Source organism: Nicotiana attenuata, unplaced genomic scaffold (genome assembly GCF_001879085.1).
Source record: "Nicotiana attenuata strain UT unplaced genomic scaffold, NIATTr2, whole genome shotgun sequence".
Classification (NCBI taxonomy): domain Eukaryota; kingdom Viridiplantae; phylum Streptophyta; class Magnoliopsida; order Solanales; family Solanaceae; genus Nicotiana; species Nicotiana attenuata.
The window spans coordinates 386500-413442 of NW_017670822.1; the positions used below are offsets into that span (position 1 = coordinate 386500).

At 34.7% G+C, this 26943-nt stretch overlaps 2 protein-coding genes across 2 annotated transcripts; both read right to left on the reverse strand.

Annotated features, from left to right (window-relative positions):
• Positions 1-2416: 2416 nt before the first annotated feature.
• LOC109243671 (transmembrane 9 superfamily member 11) lies at positions 2417-4986 on the reverse strand. Its single transcript, XM_019410642.1, has 2 exons — positions 4860-4986; positions 2417-4708 (listed from the first exon to the last, which is right to left on the reverse strand). The coding sequence occupies exon 2, from the start codon at positions 4683-4685 to the stop codon at positions 2712-2714; it is 1974 nt and encodes a 657-aa protein (XP_019266187.1). The 5' UTR covers positions 4686-4708; positions 4860-4986; the 3' UTR covers positions 2417-2711.
• A 3244-nt stretch (positions 4987-8230) lies between these two features.
• LOC109243673 lies at positions 8231-15299 on the reverse strand. The gene is made up of 8 exons (XM_019410643.1): positions 15013-15299; positions 14774-14925; positions 12367-13378; positions 12029-12120; positions 10784-10858; positions 10237-10298; positions 9317-9386; positions 8231-9177 (listed from the first exon to the last, which is right to left on the reverse strand). The coding sequence occupies exons 1-8, from the start codon at positions 15149-15151 to the stop codon at positions 8410-8412; spliced, it is 2370 nt and encodes a 789-aa protein (XP_019266188.1). The 5' UTR covers positions 15152-15299; the 3' UTR covers positions 8231-8409.
• Between the last annotated feature and the right edge of the window lie 11644 nt (positions 15300-26943).

The window sequence follows — 26943 nt, forward strand, 5'->3', positions numbered from 1 at the left end:
TCAGTACCACCTATACATTTTGAACCCGTTGGACCAACTCAACAGACAGGTGAAAATTGCATTGGGCGCCTTATTTGGTCGCCCCCATTTAACCCATATCCATTTTTTTTTTAAATTTTTAACTTGTACCCACTTTTTAAACAACTTCAGCCCCCTTTCTCCTCCTTCGTTTTCTTCTTCTTCTTCTTTCTTCTGCTACTGTTGGTGCTTCTATGAAACTTCAGTTCATGGGATGATTGACATAAATATGTTTATTAGATTAGTTAATAACAAATTATAAATAATTACGTAAGTTAGTATACAATAATTTGTGAATATTTCCACGTACGTAAGTTAGTAGACAATGATAATTCTGTTCTTTTCACGTTTATTGTTTCCAAAATTTATGATTTAGATAATGTTGGCAATCTGATTATTTATCTAGTATGTTAGAAAGCCTTTTCAAAAACTTCAGCTTATATAGTGCTGAAGTTTTTACTAAATGAACTAAATAACTCAGCATCTTCTGCTGAAGTTTTTGATAAAGCTTAATGACAAAACTAATGAATCCAGGACAAAAAAACTTCAGCTTATTTAGTGCAATTACAAACAAAAACTTCAGCAAATAGAGAACAAAACTTCAGCTACTATGCTTAAGTTCAGCAATTACAAACAAAAACTTCAGCAAATAGAGAATAAAATTTCAGCTACTATGCTTAATTTCAGCAATTACAAACAAAAACTTCAGCACATTTGGTTCAACACACTTGCTACTTCAGGCCCGTCTACTAGAATGCTGAAGTTTTGCGTGATTGCCTTTGCTACTTCAGCCCCGTATGCTGAAGTTACGCGAAAAAGCGGGTACGCTTGCAATTTTTTTTGCAAAGCGGGCACAAGTTAAAACGTGACCCAAAAAGCGAGTATAGATCAAATGCCCCAACAGATAGCGCAATTGCACCAAGCGGGTTCAGCTTATTATTTCTATAAGAATTTCTTTGTTTTAAATACAATTTATCTATATACTCAGTATAATTTTTCAACGAAGCGGATTCAACTGAACCCGCTTGTCCCTTAGTGGGTCCGCCCCTGCCACCAATACATTTGACAATAGTGTGCTTTCCAATATTTTACAGTTAATAAAGCGCAGCTTGGTGCACAAAGTATTTCGTATTCATTCAGGGTTCGATGAAGAGTCGCACCCTAAGGGTATGATGTAGCCTGCCCTAGTACAAGCGTTAGTAGTTGCTTCCACAACTCGAACTGCTGATCTATAGACAACTTTAGTGTTTGCTCCGAAACTCCCCTAAAATCTTGAGCAATTGCTGCTTTGTGATAACTAAGCTCAATAATAGTGGTTTGTACACTTGAAGATCTGTGGTGTTGTACCCATTGGTCTGAGCATGTTAAGTGTTAACACTACCACACAGTCACTTTTGTGTCATTTTAATTAGAGGTTGGCCACATTTTTCAATATTAGACCAGTTATACACGGTTTGAAAAGTCAACATTCAAAGTCAATAATCAGAAATGTGACCAATTTCTATGTATAAGGCCACAGAAGTAATTACCAGCTGTAATAAAGCACTATCGACTATGTTGCGGTCTCCGCCCTTATTAGTAGTAGCGAACATCAAGTAACTTTGTGTTTTAGGTCGATGTACCACCAATATATTCTACATAAACTTGGCTCCAACACTGGAATGAACCTGCTGTGGGAGATTTATTAGCAAAGAACAAAGGGCTCTTGGTGAGCCTAGTGGAGAAGTAGAGTTAATTTCTTAAGGGATCGTTTGATTGGGAAACAAGTTATCCAATGATTAATTATCTCGGGATTAATTATCCCATCCTTCTACGGGGATAAAAAAGTTCTACAATCCCGAGATAACTAACCCCGGAATTAGTTATACCACGATTTTATCCCAACCAAACGTGGGATAAACTCATCTCAAATTTAATCCCGGGATCAATTATCCCTTATCCCTCGTAGTGTTATCAAAGGAGAAAAGCACAAAAAAACTCTAAGGTCCGTTGGGCTTTAAGGCGCAAGGCGCAAGGCGCAAATAAAGGGTGGGCTTTAACGAAAAAAGGCGCAACTGGAGAAAAAGTAAAAATATGTATATGTAGTCCAATAAGCATGAATAACAAATATATGACAAAGACATTGGAAAACAATTACGATAAAGTGAAATATCAATTGTTTAATATCGCCTTTTCATAATTACACTCATTGGCAAGGAATAGTATGCCTTAGAGCCTTGATGCGATACTAAAGCGCCCACAAAGCGAGGCGAAGGGCTCAACATGTTTTGAGCCTCGCTTCAGAACTTAAGCGCGTCTTTGACAACACTGATCCCTCGTACCAAACGAGCCTTAAACGGTCACTCAAGTTCCTGTAATTAAACAGTAAACTCACTTATGGAGATTGTGGATCTTCTTGGAGATCATGAAAAATTAGGTTCAGTAACTTTTTAGGTTTAAAGAATACAATTTTAAGCATATAGCACAACCAATATGCATTCTACCAACCAATGAAGTTACAGTGACTATCATGCAGGCATTTTCAACATTAAAGAATGTAACAAAACTTGAGGAGTTTATTGGCTTTATCTTCCAAATATCCTACAAAATGACAATAATATGGCAATAACAAGAATGACTTGGACATCTGCATCTGTTTCTTGAATGGTTGTTTTTTAAATGCTATCTCTTTCTTTCTGCCCCGAAAGACTTCTTCAATCCAGCTTCACTGAAGAGAACAAGTAATGTACAAACCAGAAGGAAGAAAGGAACCCGACAGTGCCTGTCGCGAGCATGATAGCCAGGACCATGAAGAGGGAATATCCGAGGTAAAGGGTGGCGGAAACAGGACCGCTCAAGCTCTTGAGATCGAAGATTAGATAGTTAACGGAGTATAGGAAAATGTATATAGCAACTGATCCAGAAGCAAAGAAAGATTTCCACCACCATTTCCAGTCCTCCACACAAAGATGCATGTAGGTCAGAACAAGAGACACCTCAGCACAAACAACGACAAGGAGGATCATGACAATGAGGAGGAAACCAAAGACATAGTATACACGACCCATCCAAAGACTCGACATGATGAAGAAGAGCTCGATGAAAAGAGTACCGAAAGGAAGGGTGCCTGCACCCAAAACTAATAACCAAGATGGATACTTTTGTGGCGGGATTTCGCGTGGGATTTGGTTGGTTCGGACAGGGTATTCAATGTGAGGAGCCTTCGCCCCAAAATAACCACCGAGCAGGGTCAGAGGAACTGAAATGCAGAACCAAAGTAAAATGAGGACGACAAACAAAGAAAAAGGAATGGCCCCTGTACTGTGACTACCCCATAGCAGGAAGTTCAATGTGGTTAGAATGAAGAAAGCGATTCCGGGGAAGAAACAGGCAGCTTTCCATGAGACAGAAACCCAGCCCTTGTGATTGCCACAGAAGATTGTCCTCCAAAGACGAACAGCAACATAACCAGCTACAACCCCAAGAATCATATAAAAGAATAGCATGCCTGTAATCAACGTTCCACGAGAGGCTGGGGACATAAATCCGAGGGCAGCAAACATGATAGTCACAACACCCATCCCTAGGATTTGAACCCCATCTCCAACCATCACACACAAAAGTGCCGGATTGCTTGGAGCCCTGAAAACATCACTCACTACGAGTTTCCAGCCAGATAACTCCTCGTTCATTTGGGCCTGAGCCTCTTTATCGAGCTCCTCATACCTCGTCAGATCCCGCCTGACAGTTCTCAAGAAGATTACAAGCACGATTCCAGCCAAGAAAGTGATCACCATAAGGGAGTTAAGGATAGAGAACCAGTGCACCTTTGCACCTTCCATCTTCAAATAAGCATCCCATCTTGATGGCCACTTGATGTCACTTTCCACAAAGTTCACCTCATAAGTAAAAGACACAGGCTCATTTTCTTTAATAGCCATGGCGACTGTTGTAGGGTCGCACTTAATTGGAGTCGGGTACTTATTGTAAATATTCAAGTTCTTGACTGAATCAGGAGTATGCTGGACACTACAAGGAACAACCTCAAACCCAACAACTTCGTAACCTGGTGCCTCGGATCCACCATTTCCAATCGTCGAGATCACCTCAGCTGCATCCCCAGTACCCATCACCCGAGCCACATTGGTCTCCTCATACTTATGAACAAGAACAGTAAACTTCAAGTGATTAAACACATAATATGCATCTTGAACCTTAATCCCAATAGGATAACCCGTCCAACGCAAGAAATAACCGTCCTTCCTCGTATAACGAATAGCAGGCAAATTATCAAGAATCAAATTCACTTGATACATCTCATCAATCCTCTTCTTTAAAAGCTTAAACTCCTCACCAGACAAAGGTTTAGTTTGACACAAGAAAATCTCGGTCTCATTCATATACATCTTAAACCTATAAGGTGAATTCTCAATCCTATCACCCATAAGAAGCTCACCAAGATTCTCAGCACTATCTTTAACACCCTCTTGTGGTTGACAAAAAGGCAAGCTATAGTAACTATAAGGCAACTCAGTGTCAATTGAGGTCAATGAATTGACTTTAACATTCAAGAAATCACCAACCCCATATTTGTGAGGGTAACTACCAGGCAGATAAAACCCATGACCCAATTCAGATACTAAGCAGATTAACAAAACCCAAATCTTGAATTTGTCTAAAGATCTCATTTTTGGTTGTTTCTTGATCAGATCTGTAAGTAAAATGCCAAGATCAGTGGAGTTTTCAAGTGGGGTTTTACACAAGATTCAAGATTCAGTCTTTTAAACAAGAAAATTTACAGAAAAAGAAAATGACAGGGAATATTAAAGGGTTAAGATGAAAAATGTAGAGATCTAACTCACCTCCAAAAGGAATTCTGAGCAGAGATTGTGGAGCGACAGAAGAAGAAGAAGAAGAAGCGATCTGGAAGTCAAGAATTTATATGAGCAGAGATTGAGGCCCACTTGCAAAATGACTGACTTATGTCCTAATCAATAAAATGGTGATTCTAGTCATCTAGTGGTCATTTGGACATTATATTGTTTGTAAAAGAAATTAAATTATTATTCACAAAACAATATTTGCATTTACAAATTACATTTAATATTATTTTAAACTTCAACTAAGTTAAATTTATATCCAAATAGAATTTGAATTTCTAAATATTTGTTTGTAATTGCAACTTTGGAGAATTGTTTTTTTTTTTCAATTTCAGCTAAATATTAACCGTCGAAAAAGATAAATAAATCTAAATATTGTATTGACCATACACACACACACATATATATATGTGTGTGTATGTGTGTATGTCTTATTTGATGTGATAAAATTATCTAGACAGAAATAGGCACCTTTTGCTAAGGGTGGTCAATTAACCACCATTTGTCGAAATATTACGAAAAATTGTACTGTATATATAAGTAAAATATTGATGTTAGATGTATAAAATATATATTGAACACCCTTTGTCGAGAAATCTTTTTTAACTTATGTCTGAACACCCTGAAGGAGGAAAACCAAAGTAAAAAATGTGGGGAACGCCGGTGGTATAGAATGTTATATATAAGTGAGGTGGCAAAGAATTGCGATCACTAAACTGTTAAGTTTTATTTTGAAAGGTAACATTAAGAATGACCCCATTCGCTAGAAAATGAAAGTAGCACATATTGAAGATAAAATGAGAAAATACCGTTTGAGATGATTTGGTCATATTCTGCATCGACCTAGAAATGAATCGGTTTGTAGGTGTGAAAATATGGTAAATGGGGTATTAAAAAGGACGAAGTAGACCTAAAATCATATGGGAGGAAATTGTCTAAAAAAAAAAAAAAGACCTACACATCCTTAAAATCAATGCAAGCTTAACTATGCATATTGATAGAGCATGATGAAAGAGAAATATCAATATATATAACATCCACTGGTTGGATAGACTTGGTAGAGAACTTTAAATATTATTATTATTATTATTATTATTATTATTATTATTATTATTATTATGTTTCATGTTAACTTTTTTTATTTTGATTATGATGATGATATGAATAAAAAAATGAGGATTCATATTGACGACCCCAAATTGTTTAGAACTGTGGTGTTATTGTTTTTTATCTTCCACGCTCTAACTTTCTCTAATCATTCATAATTACTTATGTGTTATGAATACATTGAATGTGTATTCCTAAATATTCTTACGCTTTATTGATGATAGGCTATAATTACGTATTTTAGTCGATTATTACACTCTAATTTACTGCACTTTAATTGAGTTTGAGCTTTAATCGCTAGTGTTTTGCACTAATTGTATGTTTTATGCCTTGTAGGAGTGATTGCGAGCTATATAGATGTTATGGAATGAATTCAAGTGATTTGGAGCTTTAAAGTTTGAGTAAAAAGTTCAAGGAATTAAGCCGGGATCGTGTTTGGGGGTCAACGGATGATAGTTAGAGCAAACGAAGACTCCAGTAGGCAGATTGCGCACTGTCTAGTAAAATAGATATAACTTTTTGATCAGAACTCCATTTTGGCTCCACAATATATGGTTGGAAAGCTAACTCAAAGGGCTACAACTTTCATGTTTTACGTTTTTCCAAATTCGGAACGGAACAGGGTGAAAAATGCCCAGATGCGCGGCCGTGCTAGTTTTAGCGCGCCCAGAAACAGAAAGTCAGCCAATTAGCGCGCCCAGATGCGCGGTCAAATGCGCTGCAGCGCTAGTTAAGCCCGGGAAAAGTGTCCTTTTTCACATTGGAGAAGGTATAATTGTTTGGGCCCAACCCTACTTGGTATATATACATAGGAGAATGTTTTTGAGAGAAAATTTTTGACGAAGGAAGAGCACAGAGCCGCCGTGGAGGCCGGGTTTCATCTTTTCTTCCACCAACTTAGTCTTTTTATGTTTCTTTGTATGATTTGTTGTTTTGCTACCATGTCTATGTGGATCTAAACTTCACGTTCTAGGGTTGTGGTTCTTTCATGACTATTGTTATTCGGATATTGATTTTGATTTCTTAGTTTATCATATTGGTTTATTTAATCAATCCTGCACTTAATTATTTGATTGCTTGATCACCAATTGAATACTATCTACGAATCTAGAGTTGAACTCGAAAGTGGGAATTCTAGATTGCATATAGGATTGAGTAGAGCAAGTTCTTGAACCTGGGCCTCGGGGAACGGATTAGCAATTGGGATAGACATATACCCAATTGCCTTGCTTGGTTGATTTACAGGAATTATAAATGCGTTCTTGTTGATTCTAATTCCATAGACATATAGGCGTTAGGTTAGCTTGAATAGGCGAGTAAGGACTCGACAGATTCTTATGAGCAATATTAACCCTGTCAACCAATAAACTAGATAAATTAGTTAGTCAATTCAATTGAAGAATACAATAGGAATGTTAGATAGCCCATAACCCTAGATCGTTTTCATTATATTGATATCATAAAAATCTGCTCTTTCTCTCTGTTAAAAGTTCATTATTTGTTTTTATTTATTTTAATTAGTTTAGAATCAAATATTTCTAGGTTTTATTCGCGTCCATATAAATAGAAGATTTTATATCCTGTAACAGAAACAAATAAGTGAGATTACTTAATAACAGTCTATACACTTCTATTTCTGCTTTTCTCGTCAGTTTTAGTGGTATTATTTTCTTAAAATTATGCAGTTAGTACAAGTAAAGTTTCAAATATAATTGACTTTTGGCTTAAATATTTGGGAGACGTAAACAGGAAATAAAGGAAAAAGAGCAACTTTTCCTGCAACTAAACTTCTGCTGTGTAGATCTGAATTGCAAGTCAAAGCTAACAATATTATTTCTCCACAAAAAGGAGAACAGGCAAACAAGATTAGGTGTAAATGTGTAATAGGTTGACGAATATTAATCACTTGCCTTGAGAAGAAACGATCAGCTACCTACAATTTGAATAGAAGAAAATACGACAGACACAGGAATTGAAATAGATTGTACAGAATGCCTCTTAGATATTGCGATAGCCCGATTTTGATTGTTTATCCTTTCCTGCGCTTGTGTTGTGTTCAAGTATACCGAATAAATGAGTAAAAGTAGATAACAAAAGGGGCTATGTAGATATCTGACTAGCTACAATTTGAATAGAAGAAAATGAACTTACATGCGTTTTGTTTATCGATTTGTTGTGAAAAAGAACATATAACTTGTTGTAGAAAGTAACACACAAGTCAAATAAGGGACATATAACTCCATCAAGAACATGAAAACTTGAAACCTAATTATAATTTATTCTCCAGAAACGTAGTTAGGTACTTGTAGGTTTCAGGACAACTTACAAAGTTCAACTAATATGTCCAATAAAGTAGAACAAAGCACTAACATAATCTACATCATGATGGGAATAAACATTTTAGTAGTTGAAAGATGATTAATGTTTATCTAACTTTGGCACCTAATCCTTGTGATTTAGGGCGTCTAACGGCAACTAATGGATTGACTATGCCTTGTGAATTTTTCCCAAGTCCCGCGCCTTCAACAAACCCCATCTTTGCCATCATCTTTGATCCAAATCCCTTTGTATGCATCTCAAATCCTGCAAATCCAATAGATGATTCCTTCCTTGAGGATTTCCCACTTCTACCGACGACTTCAGCACTCCGAACAGCTGATTTGGGTAGAAATTCCTTCTTCGCTGATCCACTACTTGTTTCTGGGATTTCAGCTCCCAATCCAAGAGCTTTTGGCCGCTGGCGTGCTTCAATAGGCTCTGATATACCCTGTCCATCTTTTCCTAAACCTCTACCTTCTTGATAACCCATTTTTGCCATCATTTTCGAGCCAAAACCTGTGGTGTGCATCTCAAATGCACCGTATTCGATTGAGTTGGTCACAACCTTTGTTTCATGGAAGCTGTTGGTTGTCTCGGTTGTTTCAATAGGTTTCTCCTCAACTGTCTCGGAACACATCATCCCACTTGAAATAAAGGAGACAGGAAGAGAGGCATAGGAGCCTGTTTTCTGATCCCTTCTTTTCTTACTGCTGTCTGTACGTGCACGTGGATTTACCGAGGTTTTAAACAATTTGCTTGGGCCAGATTGTCCACCACTACCCATCGCAGACTTCTTGGCTGCATATCCATCCTTTCTCTGATTTTGTATACCGGTGACTGTGAAATCAGAATCCTCGTCACCAGCTCCTATCAACTGAACGTTCAAAAAGGAGATCCAATCGTCAGACAGAAACAGGCATCTTTTACAAATGTTCAGACCAAATGAAAGAAATGTATTATGTAAACCAAACAACTAAACTCTTCGACAGACTGGAGGCATTAAGTAACATAACCTTCTCCAAACGAAGTTTATCACTGGCAGAAGGCATAGATGTATGATGTGTCTTGGTAACTGTCACAAACCTGAAAAGTGGAACAGTGATGACTTGAATGAGTATAATTTTTTAAGATACATGTCCAAAGCCTTCAAATCAAGTGGAGGTACAAGTCTCTTTACAATTTCACATCTTCTCCTAATAAGCTTTTCCATTACTAATATTCACATCTCAAAGGTAAAAAAAGTCCTTCCATCCATAGAATAAGCTGTCAAAATCACCATAACTTTCACAACTAACTAAAAGCCAATAGAAATGAATCTATTTAAGGCCTAGAAAATAATGAAATGTTGGAATATTGCAATCCTTTTCTTCTTAATTAAGAAAGTTTGGAGTATCAGGAAATACATCAGCAATTACACACTTTGGCTTTTATACATTCTTTACACGTTAAACGAAAGTTTCCCTCCTGATCATCATTGAAAATCGGGAAAAGGTCCAAATTTACCCCTCTACTTTCGAATATTGTCTACATCTAACCTCCGTTATACTATTCGGCCAAATTTATCCCTACCGTTATACTATCCGGCCAAATTTACCCCGACCATCAGCAAACTTTTAAAAATTATTCCTCAGTCCGTCAGGTGACCCAGAATCTCCCAAATCATTTTAATAAAGTCACTTATTCTTCTTCTTGATTCACTATTTCTGAAATAGTTGGCATCTACCAGTTTTCTTAATTGGAAAAAAAATGAGAGAAAAAGGGCAGCCCGGTGCACTAAGCTCCCGCTATGCGCGGGATCCGATGAAGGACCAGACCTTAAGGGTCTATTGTACGGAGCCTTACCTAATTTAGATTCTTCAATTTACTATACTTTGTTTAGTAACCGTTGTATAATTTTAATATTTCTTTCTCTTATTTGCACAACGTATCCTACCTCTTCTTGCCAGAACCTTGAGAAACGCTTCGCAGTCGGTATATTGCTGCTAATCTCTGAACCTGTCCATGTTCAGCACCGAGTGTCAAAACAAGTGGTATATAGTACATTGAACTCATAGAAGACACTGAACTGAATGACAATTAATTCAATCCTTTTGCAAGTTATTGTTCATAGAAGTTGGTTTAGCCTTAATTATCAAAACAATGTTTCATTTTTACATAAGAAAAAGCAAGACAAGTTCAAATGAGTAATATCACTATCTAGCACATTTTTACAGCTTTTCAATACAAAGAAGCAGCACCAGAAGAATTTAGAAATTTCGTATAAGAAAATTATCTATGTTATATGACTTTTTCTAAATTATTTTCGACTATACATGAGATAATACCTACTTGAGAAAAACAGAAGCATTACCAAATTGGCACTTCATGGAAAATGTTTTCGAGATACGGTGATAAAGATGAAAAGTTACTGGATTACAAGTAGATAAGTAAAAGACATCTATTTCCTGAACATAGGTAGGAGTTAGGACAAAACACTATACCTGAGAACAATCACGTGAATGCATAGGTTGGAAAGAAAACATATCAGCTCCATCCAAAACCATCTGCTGCAGTTTCTACAATTTAAGAGTGAAAGGAAATTTCAATAAAAAGGGAAAAGAAGATTATTGCTTTTGCATAAATCTAGTCAACATCAGTTTGGTTTCTTTGATTTGATGCCCTGCATTTTAACTATGGTCTACGTCACTTGGGAGATGATGATTACAATCACAAAGCAACAAATGGGTTCCCAACCCTGTTCGATGTAAAAATATACAGAGGCCTGCGGGGGAAAAAGGCAGTGTCTTGGAGCATAACAGCAGCAGCCATAAAAGTCTGAAAATCATCTACAAAATAACCAACTCAAGGGCAAAGATGGATGCTTGTCTTTGTTCGAGAGAAACTACCACAACGACCCAGCTACAAAAGGAAATAATATGAAAGGGGATATAAAATGACTCAATGATAATCCAACTGCAACTTAATTCACACCATTATCATCTGCTCACCAAACTGTTAAATCGACTACTGAAACGGACAAAACTAGAAATAGAAAGAGGAAAACATGAAGATACCAATCTACCGAAAAAAGTTATGCCTTTATGTCAATCAGCATATAGGTGATCCTCATAGACTAATTGAGGAACGATGGTTCAAGAACTTCTCATTAAAATACCATTTAGGCAAGAGTGGTTTTCTATTCCTTATTCCTTTAGCTATTCAGGGAGGTACTTTCATTGCAAACTTTTTTCTTAGCCCGAGTCTATAATAGAAGAGAAACTGTCTTAATTTAATTAGGAACCTCCTACATTTCCCAGCCTACAAATATTTGCAGTAAAATTTGGTTATAACGCTCTGTAGTATATCTGGATTCACTTATGACCTAGTTTCAACTCACAAAGGTATTAAACAAATTTAGCAAAATAGAAAGAAATCAAACAAATAAAATTTTGTATCTAATGCAACAAAAACCTTCATGCTTTCTGCTAAGCCTTCTTATTTTCTATATTTCTGGAAACAAATTCCAGGATCATGATTTCACATGCTTTCCAGAAAAAGCTTTCACAGGTTAAACCATATCCCAATATATTCTTCCATTATGTTCGAACCAATTAAAGAATCATAAGAATTGTCAAAAAGAGGGATCTGCATAGGAGCAAAGGCAGTTAATGCAATCAAGTTGGTGGAAAGATTGAAGCCACAAAAGACTAAACATTGAGCAAAGGCAAACATTTTCAAGATCTTACTGAATTTATCTTCTGAAGATCAACACCTCGGCGGAGCATTCTCTCTCGACGCTTCAAAGCCATCATCTCCTTGCGATGTTTCTTCTTAACACCTGAAAACATAAGCTAGGGGTATATACAGTGGAGTTGAAGGCACATGGTCAATACACAAAAACAAGTGAACAGAGAAAATAATGACAACAAAAGCATGGAGTCAAAATTCCAAAGGAACATTATCCTCTTGCAATCCAAGAGAGTAATAAGATTAAGTACTTTAAAATTTAATGGCTAGGCATAAGCAAGTTTACATGTGGACAAAGCATATTGTCTCAAGTTGGTCATGGGGCAGATATCTTTACCTGGAATCCTCCCGAAATGTTTACTCTTCTGAGACTCAAACGGCCAAGACTGAGGAAATTTGGCAGCATGTTTCTTTTTCCCTGAAACTGTTCTCGGATCCTTTACAAACATAAGGCCATCCAAATCAGATCCCCGGACATGCTTGGCAGGAGTAGATTTCTGACCTCCTCGGTACTTCCTCTCTGTTTGAGGCTTCTTCTTCATTCCATACTCCCTAGAAGCTTCCTGAAGATCAATCCCACCCAATTTCTCTACGGTTTCATCAAAGCTATCATCAGAACCGCTACTAGGAACTTGTCCAACCAACTGTTTAACATCAATAACATTGCTCATGCCACCAGTGCTTTCGTAATAATCTGCGGCGACTTCTTCATCAACATCTGAATCACTATTGGATGAGCCATCACTTAAAGATGATTGGTCAGATTCTTCTGATTCTGAAGAGCAAGAACTTCCATCCTCAGATGAAATGTCTTCGTCATCACCATTGCTTTCCTCATCAGATAAATCATGAGTATATAGCCTAAGCCCCCCAATAGACAAAAATCCCTCATTTTCCACAGGAGATGATGTCTCAGCTGGCAGGTCGTCGTCCATCTCGACATCAGCACCACCAGGGAAGCCACCATCAGCATCCATATCCTCCTCAGAGGATGATGACTCGAAAGAAGGATTTTCCTTCTCATCTTTGGACGACAATCCAACTCCTTCCTGTGTTGTTTCTGCATCATCATAGAATCCCAATCCTCTGTGTGAGTTCTCATCCATTGAGAAACCAGCACTATAGTCTCCAGCATAGTCTACTTCACGAGAATCTTTATTTTGTCCAACATCTAGAGACAAAGGGGTTGTGCAATCATAAATACATCCCTCATTTTGAGGTTCCTTATTTGGGCCTTCATCTATGAAAGCAACAATCTGAGTTTCCTTCGTATCAACCAAAAGAATAGGCTGTTCTCGATCCAACTTGTCATCTTTCACTCCCTCACTACGCACCGCATCTGAACCTATCTGAAAAAAGAGAAATAGATAATTTCATCAGCAATGCAAACTACTGTAAATTTATTGTAATTTTTATTTTTACTTTATGATAAGGAAATTGACCAACGATAAACAAATATAAACAGTGGAAATGCATTCTGAATATTGTTGCAATATTGTCAGGAAAATACCCTCTAAAATGGATAAATAGCCCACAACCGAATTCCATACTGGATCAACTTGAGGAAATGCTAATCCTTAATACATACTGGGCAGATAGTTAAGCAGGAAAAAATTTATAACGCTAAAAAAAAACAGTCTTACTATCCAAATCCATCAGAAAAAATAAGCAGAAAATCCAAATTCCTAGTCCTTTTTTCTTATCATGACCAAATTTCCCGTCTTTAGCCAATAACAACAGGGATCAAGCAAATATTTGATTAAAATCCAAACTATTAAACTAGAATTGGCGTTCAGAAATAAATTATTAACTCAATAATCCTTCGAAGTTCGAAGTACAGCACCTTACCTCCAGATACTATACCTCACTAGATGTGTATAGTTCTTTTTTAACAAAATACAATACAAATCTTCCCTAAAGATTCAACCTTTAATCCTCTAACAACAAGTGATGCACAGACATACAACTTTCTCATCCTCACTATAACAAAAGCATATCTAATCAATATTCCATTTCCATGTAAGGATATCCACAGTAACCCCAGAAATATCTCTGTTATCATCATTACCCATGACCTTTAAGTTAACCATTCTTCAATAAAAACTCAATCTTTGACAATTAAAAAAACTAAAAAGGATTAGTTATATGCACTAACGGTGTAATATCTATATAAGAGAGACTATTAGGTGAGAATATGTTTTAGTCATGTTAGCGCATTTACCTCGCGTCCTATGTTTGTTTAACATCCTATGTCTTATAGGAGTTCTTTAGTCTTTCAGAAATTTAGAAAGTGCAATGAACTTCTAGTAATTTTTACTTTTATTATTACTTTGTCTTGTATATTATTGGCCTGAGATGAGTTTATATGAAGTATCATGATCAGCCAAGATTCACAAAGCCGACCCCAACCTGTTTGGAACTGAAGCTTAATTGTTGTTGTTGCACTATCGGTGTAAAGTTTCTTTACGCTATCGGGAAATTTTAACATGTGATAGCAGATTAGTTACCATCTTTAATATTTATCAAGAGGTTTAAATGTAATTACGTAACAAGTGACCTGACAGTGAAAATAGTTTTTGCACCGTTAGTGCATAATACTTAAACTTTAACCTACTCATTTCTAACTATAACACTAGCAACAGCTACACAATCATCACATTTATAAAAAAACAAAAAGAAAACAAAAGATACTGATCCTAGAATAAAAATTCAATCTTTTAGCACTATCCAAAAAATAAACATACCACTGAATCTGCAGAAGGGTATACATAACGAATCTCATTTCCTCTACTTTTCTTTGATTCGCTCTTAGAACCCGAAGCATTCTTCGAGCTACTAACAGCTGTATTATTACGATCCCTTGAATTACTTCCATTTCCACTCTTCATATTCCTCCCTAAATTCCCAAATAAATAAATCAATAAATAAATAATCTCAGTTTAAATACAAAAGTATATACATATGATTCGGAAGAAGAAGAAACCTCTTGAAGGAGGAGAATTGAAAACAGCCCAATCAGATAAGACTCCGCCTTCAACGAACAAGCCCCGACCCGAATAAGATGGGTTCCTGGGCTTTCGGTTTTTGGCTTTATTGGAACTTTTTCTGTTTTTTCCTCCCATTTTGTGTACGTCGGCGAACGCCGTGAACGGCGGAGAGAGATAGCGGAGCTCGGAGATGAGCTTTTTTGATTGTAGATTGAAGAAAAAAGAGGGTAAAAGACGGTGAAGAGGTTGGATTCAGTGTAATGAGGTGTTTGTCTTCTTGTGTGAGGTTGATCTGAAAACGCTGTACATTTTTACTTGGGATAATTGCACGTTTGGTCCCCCATTTTACCATTTATGTAGAAACTATGTCATATGTATTTAGACTATTTTAGTACTATCAATAGTATAATATAAGAAAAGGCATTAGTATTAGTTAAATACTTTAACTAGTATTAATTTATTAAATTTGTGAACTTTCACGGCCAGAAGGGTCAAATACCACATCAATTAATTAAAGGTTAAAAGTGTTTAATTATTAAGCGCTTGGATGTGATTTGATTGAAATTTGAAAAAAAATAGTATTTGAAGTTCAAATTACTAAAAGTATTTGAAAATTAATACTATATTACAAGCCCAAAATATATAAATAAATTAGTTATATTTCAGGGATAAAAAGTGCTAATTTCCCTTTTGGCTTCTTTGTGGAAAGTAAATGAGATACAAATGGTTTATTGCATGGGGTTGGAGTTGTATAAAAGCTACTTGTGGGTGTTATGTGTAAATAGAGAAAGAACCAAATATAGTGGGAAGGAATCTACTCCAAGATATGCTAACATGCTTCCGCGGTGAAGTTAGCACGTCCTGAAGCAAGTATAAAATAACGAATATTTGGAACCATAAATGAATATTTGAAGCGAAAAAAAAAAGAGAAAAGAAAAGAAAAAACATAGGAGAAATAGGGTAAATACTTGCCCACACGGCACACTCAGTGTTTGCACCAAACTAAACAGTTTGATCATCATAGTCAAATTTAAAGCGCGGATACATATACCACCAAAGGATGTGGTGCAGTGGATGGGATTGCTCCTCCCTTAACCAGAGATCTCGAGTTCGAGCCTTGAGTATGGAAAAATCCTTGGTAGGGAACGCTTTTCCCCGAAAGGGACGTGGCACGAATCCGGATATAGTCGGGCTCCAATGCGGGTGCCGGACACCGTGTGGGAAACCAAAAAAACAAAAGCGTGCATACATATCATTTAACTATAATTAAGTGAATAGTTTATATAGTAACGGATATGTGTTAGACATTTATTTATTTTGTGTAAATACTAAGTACAGGTAAGTATTTACCGAAAATAATTTTGATTACTCGTTAAAATAAACAAAAATCATGACACAAATTTAATAAATATATAGTATTTTTTTTAATACAAGTATTTTCTTAGTTTGTTCTTTTCGATATTTGAAATAATTAAACTTTAAATATTCTTTTATAAAATAAAAAATTCTCAGAGATTTTTTTCCTTAAACTTTGCGCTCAACCAAATTAAATGACTGTCACAAAAGGATGCGTACCATTGTGTTTACAGGAACATTTGAGCCATGCTTTTTTTTTTTTTTTTGACATGGTTTTAGATAGTATTTCTTTTACAATGAAATTATGATTATTGAGAACTCAAAATGTATATCCTAATTTGTGCAATTGTTGCCGTTAAACTACCTTCTTATTGTTGGGGTATATACTATTAACCATGCGTTTAGATATAGTATTTTCTGACAATTGTCATGGTTAAAAGTCTAAGTAGGAGATTGTTGGGATATATACTATTAACTATGGATTTGGTTTAGATATAGTATTTATTATGATAATTGTTCATTCAATTTTAATAAAGTTTTAATAGATCATATGTTAGTCGGTGTCCCTTGCTTATATAGAGATGATTTAGTGTATAGAGTTTAGCTTATACACGGAAGATTAAATCATCGGTTCTTATAAGTATAAAGTTTGAGTTCACATCTAATGATGGAATTGGACAAACCATCAGGAATGATTGTAGCACAAGATTAAATATAATTTATCTTGATTATGGGAATGGTTTAATTCCAACTTCTTGTGCTAGTACATTTTGTATGTATTGAACGGACCCAGTAGAGATAAGTATTTTATACTGACTTAATAAAATAAACTCTCTAGCCATTAAATGTACTTATACTCTTAATCTTGATATAATTATTATTAGCTGTGTATATTATTATTGTTTTGATTTATTAAAAGGCGAGATTCTTTCGTGGGTCAATATGCCTGGTAAATGGGATAATAATAATGTACATTGGCGAAGTAATAGTTAGTTGATGGAATCCATGTCTCGGTTTGGAGATTGATGATACACCTTTATTAAAGCTTATAAGTTTTCATGTGTAAACCCGGCCGGTGGATTTTGTATCCGACACATGAAATAAGTTAAGCGAAAGTCTAAAGAAAATAATCAATAAATTAAATCGTCAGTAATTTAATTTAATTGATTAGTATCTGAATCTTAACATGGGGAGTTAAATAATATTTAATGGATGAATTTCGAAATTGAATAAGGAGTGCAATTACGAATTTTTAGTGGAATAATTCGCAATTAATTATGGTAGATATTAATTTTGAAAATTAGAAATTAATTCCATAATTGGAGCCCTGTTAATTAAATTTTGTGGTCCCTGTTGTGCCTAAATGATAGGAAATAAAGGAATCCTTTTTCTGGTGGAAAGGAAAACCTAACAGGTTTTGGAAAAGGGTTTTAACCTTAAAACTTGTGCTATAAATACATAAGATTTTCCACCTAGAGGAGTAGTCATAGTGGCCGAAAATTTCAGCCCTTTTTCCTAGAAAATTTCGCCCACACGAAATTACTATTTTCGGGTATTATTTGGGTAACACAGTAGAAGACCGTGGAAAGTTCGGAGATCGTGATCGTGCAGTGGTGGAGAATTCATTAAGTTGCTGTGGAATTAGAGGCTCACGTGATAAACGAGTTTGGAGTTGTGGGTTTTGATGTTCTTGAACGTCAATTGCCTTATTTTTGGATATTCAATAAACATGCACCTTACATTCTTAATTCCAACTTACATATCCGCTTTCCCTTTCAGCACATATGCAGGACAATCCTATATCTGAACATGCCACGGACTGAGCTTACATTCAGTCCACTGTTCTACAGATGTCCCAGGTACTAACTTAGAAGGAACTAAATTTAGAATGGAATTTGCAGTTTCTAGGAAATATTCCAAAAAACAAATAAGGCAATCTGAATAACACGTCATTAATCTATCCATGTCCAAAAGAGACTTATCTCTTCTTTCTACCACACCACTCTATTATGGAGTTTACGGTGTAGTCAATTGAGATGTAATCCCTTATTCTGATAAGTAACAAAAGAACTCTTTAGAGAAGTGCTCGCTACTACAATCAAATTGCAGTAATTTAATATATTTCCTTGGTGCCTCTTCGTTTCAAGTCTTAAAATCTTGATTTACTTAATTCATTAAGACTTACGGTGCATCAAATAAATATATTAATATTTTGAGTAATCATTTATGAACGTCACAAAAATACTCAAAACTATCTCTCACCAGTATGCTCATTTAACCATACAAATCAGAAGGAATTCATTCTAGCTTATCACTAGCTTTTTTTCCTTTTGAAGGGAAACAACCTTTAGTCAAATTTCCTTCCAAACAGGATCTACAAGTTGGTAGTGCCTCTACTTTCAATGAACCTTAAGGTCCATCCTTGACCAACTTGAAATCCTATCTAGATTAATATGACTTAGACAAAAGTGTACAGATAAGTTTTACTCAATTTTGAAGAACATATTCTCTTATGAGGTAGACTATTATTGTTCTATTCAGGAGAGACATTAATATACAATAACAAGGTCATGCATTCATGCACCACAAGAGATAAAATGTTTGTCAAGCTCAATAACTCAAGAGTTATTCGGAAAAAAAATATCCATTTCTTATTTTGCCCAGAAATCGGAATTAAATTCCTTCTAACAAAAAGTACATATATTGCATCCTTTAAATTAATGTCTTATCACTAAAAAGAAAATTTTAACAAGTAATACGATAAATTACATAAAGTTATTGTGGAGTTGAGATAAAAATATTAAATAGATCATAATAAGTCAAAACACTGAATATTAAATTCAAACTGCATTCAATATTTATATACATACATGCATCTCGAATAATAAATTCCTATGGGAAAAGAATCATTCATGCAAAGTATATTATATAATGCAAGAATTATACAATCCAAAAATAAATAGAACCAACTCAGATGGAGAGTATACTATTATTTTCAGTCAATTGTATATAACCTTTTAGTACAAAAATTTTAAACACGCTGCACATATATGTCATGCATCTTGAATAGCAATTTCGATGGGAAAAGAACTACTCATGCAACATACATATGTAATGCCAGATTATTCAATCCAATAATTAAAACAGACCCAACTCAGATGGAGAGTATACTGTTAATTTAAGTCAAGTGAACATCAATTTTAATAGCTCTAGTTCCATTGATCCAACATGTATACTCAGATGGAGAGTAAGTACATGATATCAATTACTAGTATTTCACCTAGTGAGCTTACAATAAATTTATCCGATATGGAGGAAGACCTAAAGTCAACGCGTAAATTTATTGCTCACTTGAAATTAATAGTGGAAGACCATAGAAATATATTTCTATCACCACTTAATCATGATTGTATTTTAGTTACAAAATTGATTCAACCCTTAAACTCAGATAGAGAGCTAATACAGGTTATCAATAACTAGGAACTATATCCAGTGAGTTCATAATAAATTTATCCGATATGGAGGAAGACCTAACGTCAATGCATAAATATATTATCTCACTATAAATGAAAAATGGAGATCATAGGGGTTAATTCCTATCACCACTTTATCACAACCATGAACTTTTCTCTGAAGATTAAGTTCCATAATTAAAAAAATGCTCAAAACCCCATTTAAACAGTCTTAAAATGCTAAAATTAATATTTTTCACTGCATAGCAGTGAGTATCGTTCACTGGGCTGTTTCTGGTAAGCCTACTAAATTTCAAATCAATCGAAGATCGTTAAAATTACAATCTCCAAAAATTGCGACTAAATTTTGGAAAATTACCATTTTAAGCATTTTTAAGAATTTAAAATATGACCTACATTCTTATCATATACCAATTCATGTCAAATTAACATGTCTTATCATGTTCTAGATTAGACATAAATAAAATGATAGAAAGAATGACTTTTCGTATGTAAATCACATTTTAATCCGCCAAATCTTCAAAAAACTCATCTAAACGATCCCAAATCGTCAAAATACGATGTGATTCACTGCATAGCAGTGAGTTCTTCTTATATGATCGTTTCCGATGATCCTACCGAATTTCAGGTTATTCGGAGCTCGTGAAATTCACGACCGCCAAAACTAGACCAAATTCGAATAAATTATTTTTGGCGTATTTAGGATTAAATCCATGTGATTTTCATTCTTGCTATATATCATATCAAGTTAAACCATCATGTTTCAGATTTAACACAAATATACCCGATATATAAAGAATAATATTTCATATTTATAACAAATTCAATTTAATAAACTGCTTGAAAACCCATCTAAACGACCTCAAAATGCCGAAAAACAGCATGATTCACTGCATAGCAGTGAGTTTTTCTCACTAGATCGTTTTCGATGAACCTACCAAGTTTCAGGTCAATCGGAGTTAGTCAAATTCATGACCACCAACCTGTAACCAAACTCGGAGAATAACTGTTTTAAGCAGTTTCACGAATTAAAATAAATATGATATTGATTTCCATTCTCCTTATAATTATTTTATGAGCTCAAGGCATATATTATGTTCTTCCTATTTCTAGGATACACAATATCTTCTTGTGCAATAAATTATCCTTTTATTAAATACACAAGAACCTAAGATATTATATTTTCTCCTGTTCGGCGAAAAACCCCAATATCTCTTCTCATGGGTGGAGTTGGTCTCACTAGTACCCAAAGATAAAACTCTTTTCCTAGTTAGGAACCTCCACCACTAATGTAGATTTATCAAGGATAATTTTCACATGGTACATTAAGCAGATTTTCATGACTCAAATAAGTAGACCATTTTGTGGATCCTACTTATTAATCATAATGCTCAATCCATGAATAGACACAATTTCACATGTACAAATTTATTAAGAATTTTTCACGAGTTCAAATAAACAAACCACTTTAGTGGTAACTATTTATTACTCACAAAATTCTCAATTTACAAATGAAGATACATGTAGCTCATAAAATTATTTTATGGCAGATTATGGACCACAACTTAAAAGCCATGCCAATAATATAAAACTCATACAAAATATCGTCATATTTCACTTAATTACGACCTCCAACCAGAGAACAAAATTTTTCATCGAAAATCCAAGACTAGCAATCACGCAGGGCATAAAAACATAAACTAAAATTTAAGAAATTTTTTATGCACCAATATGCCAAACGCTCCAATCATTGGTCATCCAGGATATCAAACAAAGGATTTCACTTTCTTACAAAATAATTATATCATTACACAATATCAATTATACCTTGTAAGACCTAGTGAATAAAATCCTACACCTCTATTATTGAATTTAATTCAACAACATATCTATTTACTAATAGCCAATGTGTAAATCTATTATATCACCAGTATTTAATCATGGAGACCATGGGGAGTCACCCCCACCACCATTAGATTAAAAACGAATTAAAATTATTAAAAAAAAATTCCAGAAAATAGAAAAACATCCAAAACACAGTCCAAACGACCTCAAAACGCCGAAAAACACCATGATTCACTGCAAAATCAATGAGTTTTTCTCACCACGTTGTTTTCGATGGACCCACCAAATTTCAGCTCAATCGGAGTCCGTCAAGTTCATGACCTCCGAAAATACCGGCTATTCGGTCAAAATCAGGTTTTGCGTTTTCTAGGGTTTACCCCAAAAATTCAGATAATCTCAATCAAATATCAATAAAAAAACAGATATCTCATGATTACAAGAATAATCCAAAAATTTTGCACAGTTAATTCACAAACAGCAGTGCGGTTTTTCAGAAAATCACATATACATGTAATTCAAAAACGCACATAAACACGATATTCTTGTTTCATGAAAAACTTAGTTATCTAATTAGATGTGAGTGGGCTCTGATACCAATTGATAGATTATTATATGCAACGGAAGCAATCCCAGTATCAAAATCACATGTAATCTAGACAACTAGTGTATGCGGGGTTTCACGGGTTACCTCTTGAAGCGTGAACAAAACTCGTTTATCACGTGAGCCTCTAATTCCACAACAACTTAATAAATTCTCCACCACCCGCACGATCACGATCTCCGAACGTTCCACGGTCTTCTACTGTGTTACCCAAATAATACCCGGAAATAGTAATTTCGTGTGGGCGAAATTTTCTAGGAAAAAGGGCTGAAAATTTCGGCCACTATGACTACTCCTCTAGGTGGAAAACCTTATGTATTTATAGCACAAGTTTTAAGGGTTAAAACCCTTTTCCAAAACCTGTTAGGTTTTCCTTTCCACTAGAAAAATGATTCCTTTATTTCCTATTATTTAGGCACAGCAGTGACCACAAAATTTAATTAACAAGGCTCCAATTATGGAATTAATTTCTAATTTTCGAAATTAATATCTACCATAATTAATTACGAATTATTCCACTAAAAATTCGTAATTACACTCCTTATTCAATTTCGAAATTCATCCATTAAATCTTATTTAACTCCCCATGTTAAGATTCAGATAATAATCAATTAAATTAAATTACTGAAGATTTAATTTATTGATTATTTCCTTTAGACTTTCGCTTAACTTATTTCATGTGTCGGATACAAAATCCACCGGCCGGGTTTACACATGAAAGCTTATAAGCTTTAATAAAGGTGTATCATCAATCTCTAAACCGAGACATGGATTTACCCATACTGTGACACATAAACTCATTACTCTCTTCTTCTTTTTTTGAACAAAACTCATTAATTTCTTACAAGTACGTGAAGCGCGAAAAAAAAAATTAAAATGATATTATTGTTGTAAAACCTTTAGTAAATGTGGACGTCCACTACTCCCACAACTTTCACCAATGATGTAAATAATCTCTCACTACTCATCACTATTATGATTGTAACTCTCACACCTCCATAACTTCTCCCCATGATCTTCCCCCATGATCTTAATTGTTAATGTCATGTTTAAGACAATCATTTTATAACCTTTATGTAGTAGTATAACTAGAGGCATGAAATGTGATATGGGAGATACTTGAATACATGGAAGAAATAAAAATCTCTCCTATCTTTTTCTCTATATCTCTTGTTTTTCCTTGTTTTATAATGTTACTTTGAGCTAAGTTTCTTAGCGCGTTATCAGCACAAATTGCTATATTTTTCTTATACTTCCTATAAGAGACGAAAGCCTTCCACCAGAGCTACAATTACTTTTGCTGCTTTATCAAGTAATAAGTTGATAATTTATGTCGTTGGTGAGTTAGGTAATATCTTCTAAATAGTATTACTATAACTCTTATTTTAGCGTGTTAACATGTTATCACCATTAATTGCTAATTTAAACATTAGTCATGTTTTTGATTCAATAAAACATGAAGTAACGTTAGAGAATTTGATGCAATGGAATCATTACACAGGGATATGATTCTTTAGACTTTATTCGCTTCTGATTGAATTGTCATAGATTTCTAAAGTAGTGTTATTTCCGATACAATTGGGATGGTTTGGTTCAGTTATGAAAGTGTTGTTAAAAAAGATGTCAGTCCTTGGTTTATATCCCATGCTCGATGTACTATTAAGACTGATAACAATTTTCTTCAACACATTAGTTGAGGATCAGGTAAGCTTTATTGTGTCCGTACAAAGTCACAATATCATAAATGGACTTATTTAGCACTCATATGATCTATAGTTAATGTAGTTAAAAAAAATGTCTTGGACTTTTCTTTTAATCTTTCTTTTTGTGTCAAAACTTATTTTACCTACATTAAGAGTTACTTCTGTGGGTCCATTATTTTCTAATACGTCTTGCAAGAAGACTTTCGCAGGAATGGTTAGTTAGTGATAATCCCTTTACATATTACGTTTGAGGCAACAAGGCCTATTCTCTTTTACCTATGTTATTTATCATTTTATACTACCATGTCATCCACTATTCTAAAACAGTAATTTCAGGTGCTATTTGCATGATTTATAGTTTCAGTTTTACTTGCACTAATTACTTCATTGAGGTGATGAAAAAAATTATGAAATCAGATCGAATAAGCACTGTTGAGAGTACGCCCTAAAGGCTCGAGGGTGAGTCTCACTGCAGTTTGGCCTATTATGCCATTGATTGAGGATAAGATAGTGGATTTCAAGTCTCACCATACAATGAGGGTAAGACGTCGGATTTGAGTTCTGGTGCACCATGATAATAAGAGTTGGGTCCGAGTCCCAACTCATTATGGTTTAACATGTCTTTATATGGTAAGGCATTGGCTTTGAGTCCCAATGCACCATATTGATGATATACTGATGAGTAAAGAAAAATAATATATTTTTCATGTAAAAGCATGAAGCTTGTCCCACTTGGTTCGCGCCGTTCTTGAAGTGAATGTGACAGCAGTGCATAACAAAACTAAATGAAGACAAGTGGTTGGCCAATGAACGTGGTCGTGCCAAAGACAAAAATAATAATAGTCTTTATTTTGGTTTCTCAAAATAATCCTTCAAAGGTGAAGAAAATGTGTATCAATGTTGTATGTAAATATGAGACACATTTAGATGCTTATGGTCCATTTTTTTTGAAAATGTGACTTGTGATAAGCGTTGTAAATGAAGATTCATTCCTAAAAGTGAATGTGAAAATATTTATGTGATACAAAATGCATAAGTATGTGCTTATGCATGGTTAAATAAATACTACAACTCACGTCTACGGGAGGTTTGAGAGAAATAAAGATAATGAATATGATAATATGGTTACATGAATATGTCATTGGTCGCGTACGTATGGTACGCCAAAAAATATTTTGCCATGCCTTATAAAAAGTTATTAAAGGCAAAAGTAAAGCAAGAAATGATTTTGCTTATGATGATTTTGACCATGATAATTATTATATGAATTTCTCCATGAAGGAGACATTCACTATATGGATGGTGAGAAAAAAATCTTGTAGTACAAAATTAATTAAGAGCTTCAGAAAAGCTAATTTGTTACTACCCAGATGAATGAAATTGTTGATAACATTGATATTGTAGTAAATCTCAAACAAAACTTTTTAAGTTTCAAATGGATTAGCCAAAGTGGTTGACATATGGTGACAAGAAATGAAAGGAAGATCGAAGATCTTCATATTACTATAATCATACCGGATAAATATAAAAGGTCACCCGATTTTTCTTCTGTTTGTACTAAACAAGTATAAGCATGATGATGGAATCACATGCCACAAGTAAACTAGAGGTTTACTGAAACAAATATTAGTTGGCATGACCGGTTGGCCATCCCGGTTCAATAATGATGCGAAAAATGATTAAGAATTCACATTGCATATATTGAAGAATTAGGAGATTCTTCGAGAATTTTCCTGTACGACTTGTTCTCATGGTAAATAGATTGTTATACCAGCTGGGGTTGGGATTGTATTCCCTAATTTTTGGAACGTATAAAAGGTGATATATATATATATATATATATATATATATATATATGTATATATATATATATGGACCTCGTCACCTGCCATGTGGACCGTTTACTATTATATGATTTTAATAGATGCATCTGTTGTGTGGTCACATGTGAGTTTTGTTATCAACTTGCAGTTTGAATTTTGTAAGGTTGCTTGCTCAAATTATCAGAGCACAGTTTCAGAATGTAAATTATGATGATTTATCTTGATAATGCTGGTTTAAATTCAAGTTGGTTTAGCATAAATTGTATGCATCCAATTATATCTAAACCATTAGTTATGAGAACAAAACTCCCTAATAGAAATTTGGTATGAGGTGTATTATTTAATATACAACAGCATTTGTATGCATCTAGCCAACAAGTTATGAAAAATTCTCCTCGTCACAGTTGGTTCAGGTTCAGAAATCGATAATTTCTATCTACAAATATGGATGTGCTATAAGATTTAATTATGCCACCACAATGCACAAATATGGCTTCCGAAAGAAGGTTGGGAAATGTGTTGGTGATCCTAACATTAGGGGGAGAAAATGGACAGATGAAAAAGTGATACATGGAATGAATTATTATGAATACATCTACATCCTCGTACAAGAAAATGTGAACTTAAAGTTCAAGTGATAATTCATTTGTAAAATATTGTCAGGCGTATTTGCTAATCCAGCTAAATATCATATTTCAGCTGCTAACGCTCCAAATAGAATAACAACCAAGGACAGAATCTATGGCACGCATGAAGCATAATAGACTAATCGGTTCCAAAGATAAAACCCCTTGAAGAAGGAGAGGAGCAAATATTCAATATGGTCATAATAAGGAGGCAAGTGCTTTATAAGAGCACCATAACATAACACTTTATAAGACCTCATGGAAGGGGCTCAGGTACCTGAAAATAATGAGATCTTGATATGTTATGTCTTTATTGAGTGATGATGGAACCGACGCAAAATGATCGTCGACGATGTTGTTAATATAATGTAACGCTCAATTTTATTAATATTGACGGGGATCTTGAGCTCAAATCTATCATAGAATAGGACAGATAAATGATTGGTCAATAAAAAATATGCAATCAAGATTGACTTCACTTGGAAAACGTGAAGTTTTAG

Bases quoted from the DNA above. Each gene is read 5' to 3' on its own strand.
- LOC109243671 (XM_019410642.1), bottom strand. From the start codon at position 4,685: ATGAGATCTTTAGACAAATTCAAGATTTGGGTTTTGTTAATCTGCTTA.
- LOC109243673 (XM_019410643.1), bottom strand. From the start codon at position 15,151: ATGGGAGGAAAAAACAGAAAAAGTTCCAATAAAGCCAAAAACCGAAAG. The intron at 12,121-12,366 runs GTAAAGATATCT...TTATGTTTTCAG, and splicing joins ACATTTCGGGAGGATTCCAG to GTGTTAAGAAGAAACATCGC. The intron at 9,178-9,316 runs GTTATGTTACTT...TTGAACGTTCAG, and splicing joins ATAAACTTCGTTTGGAGAAG to TTGATAGGAGCTGGTGACGA.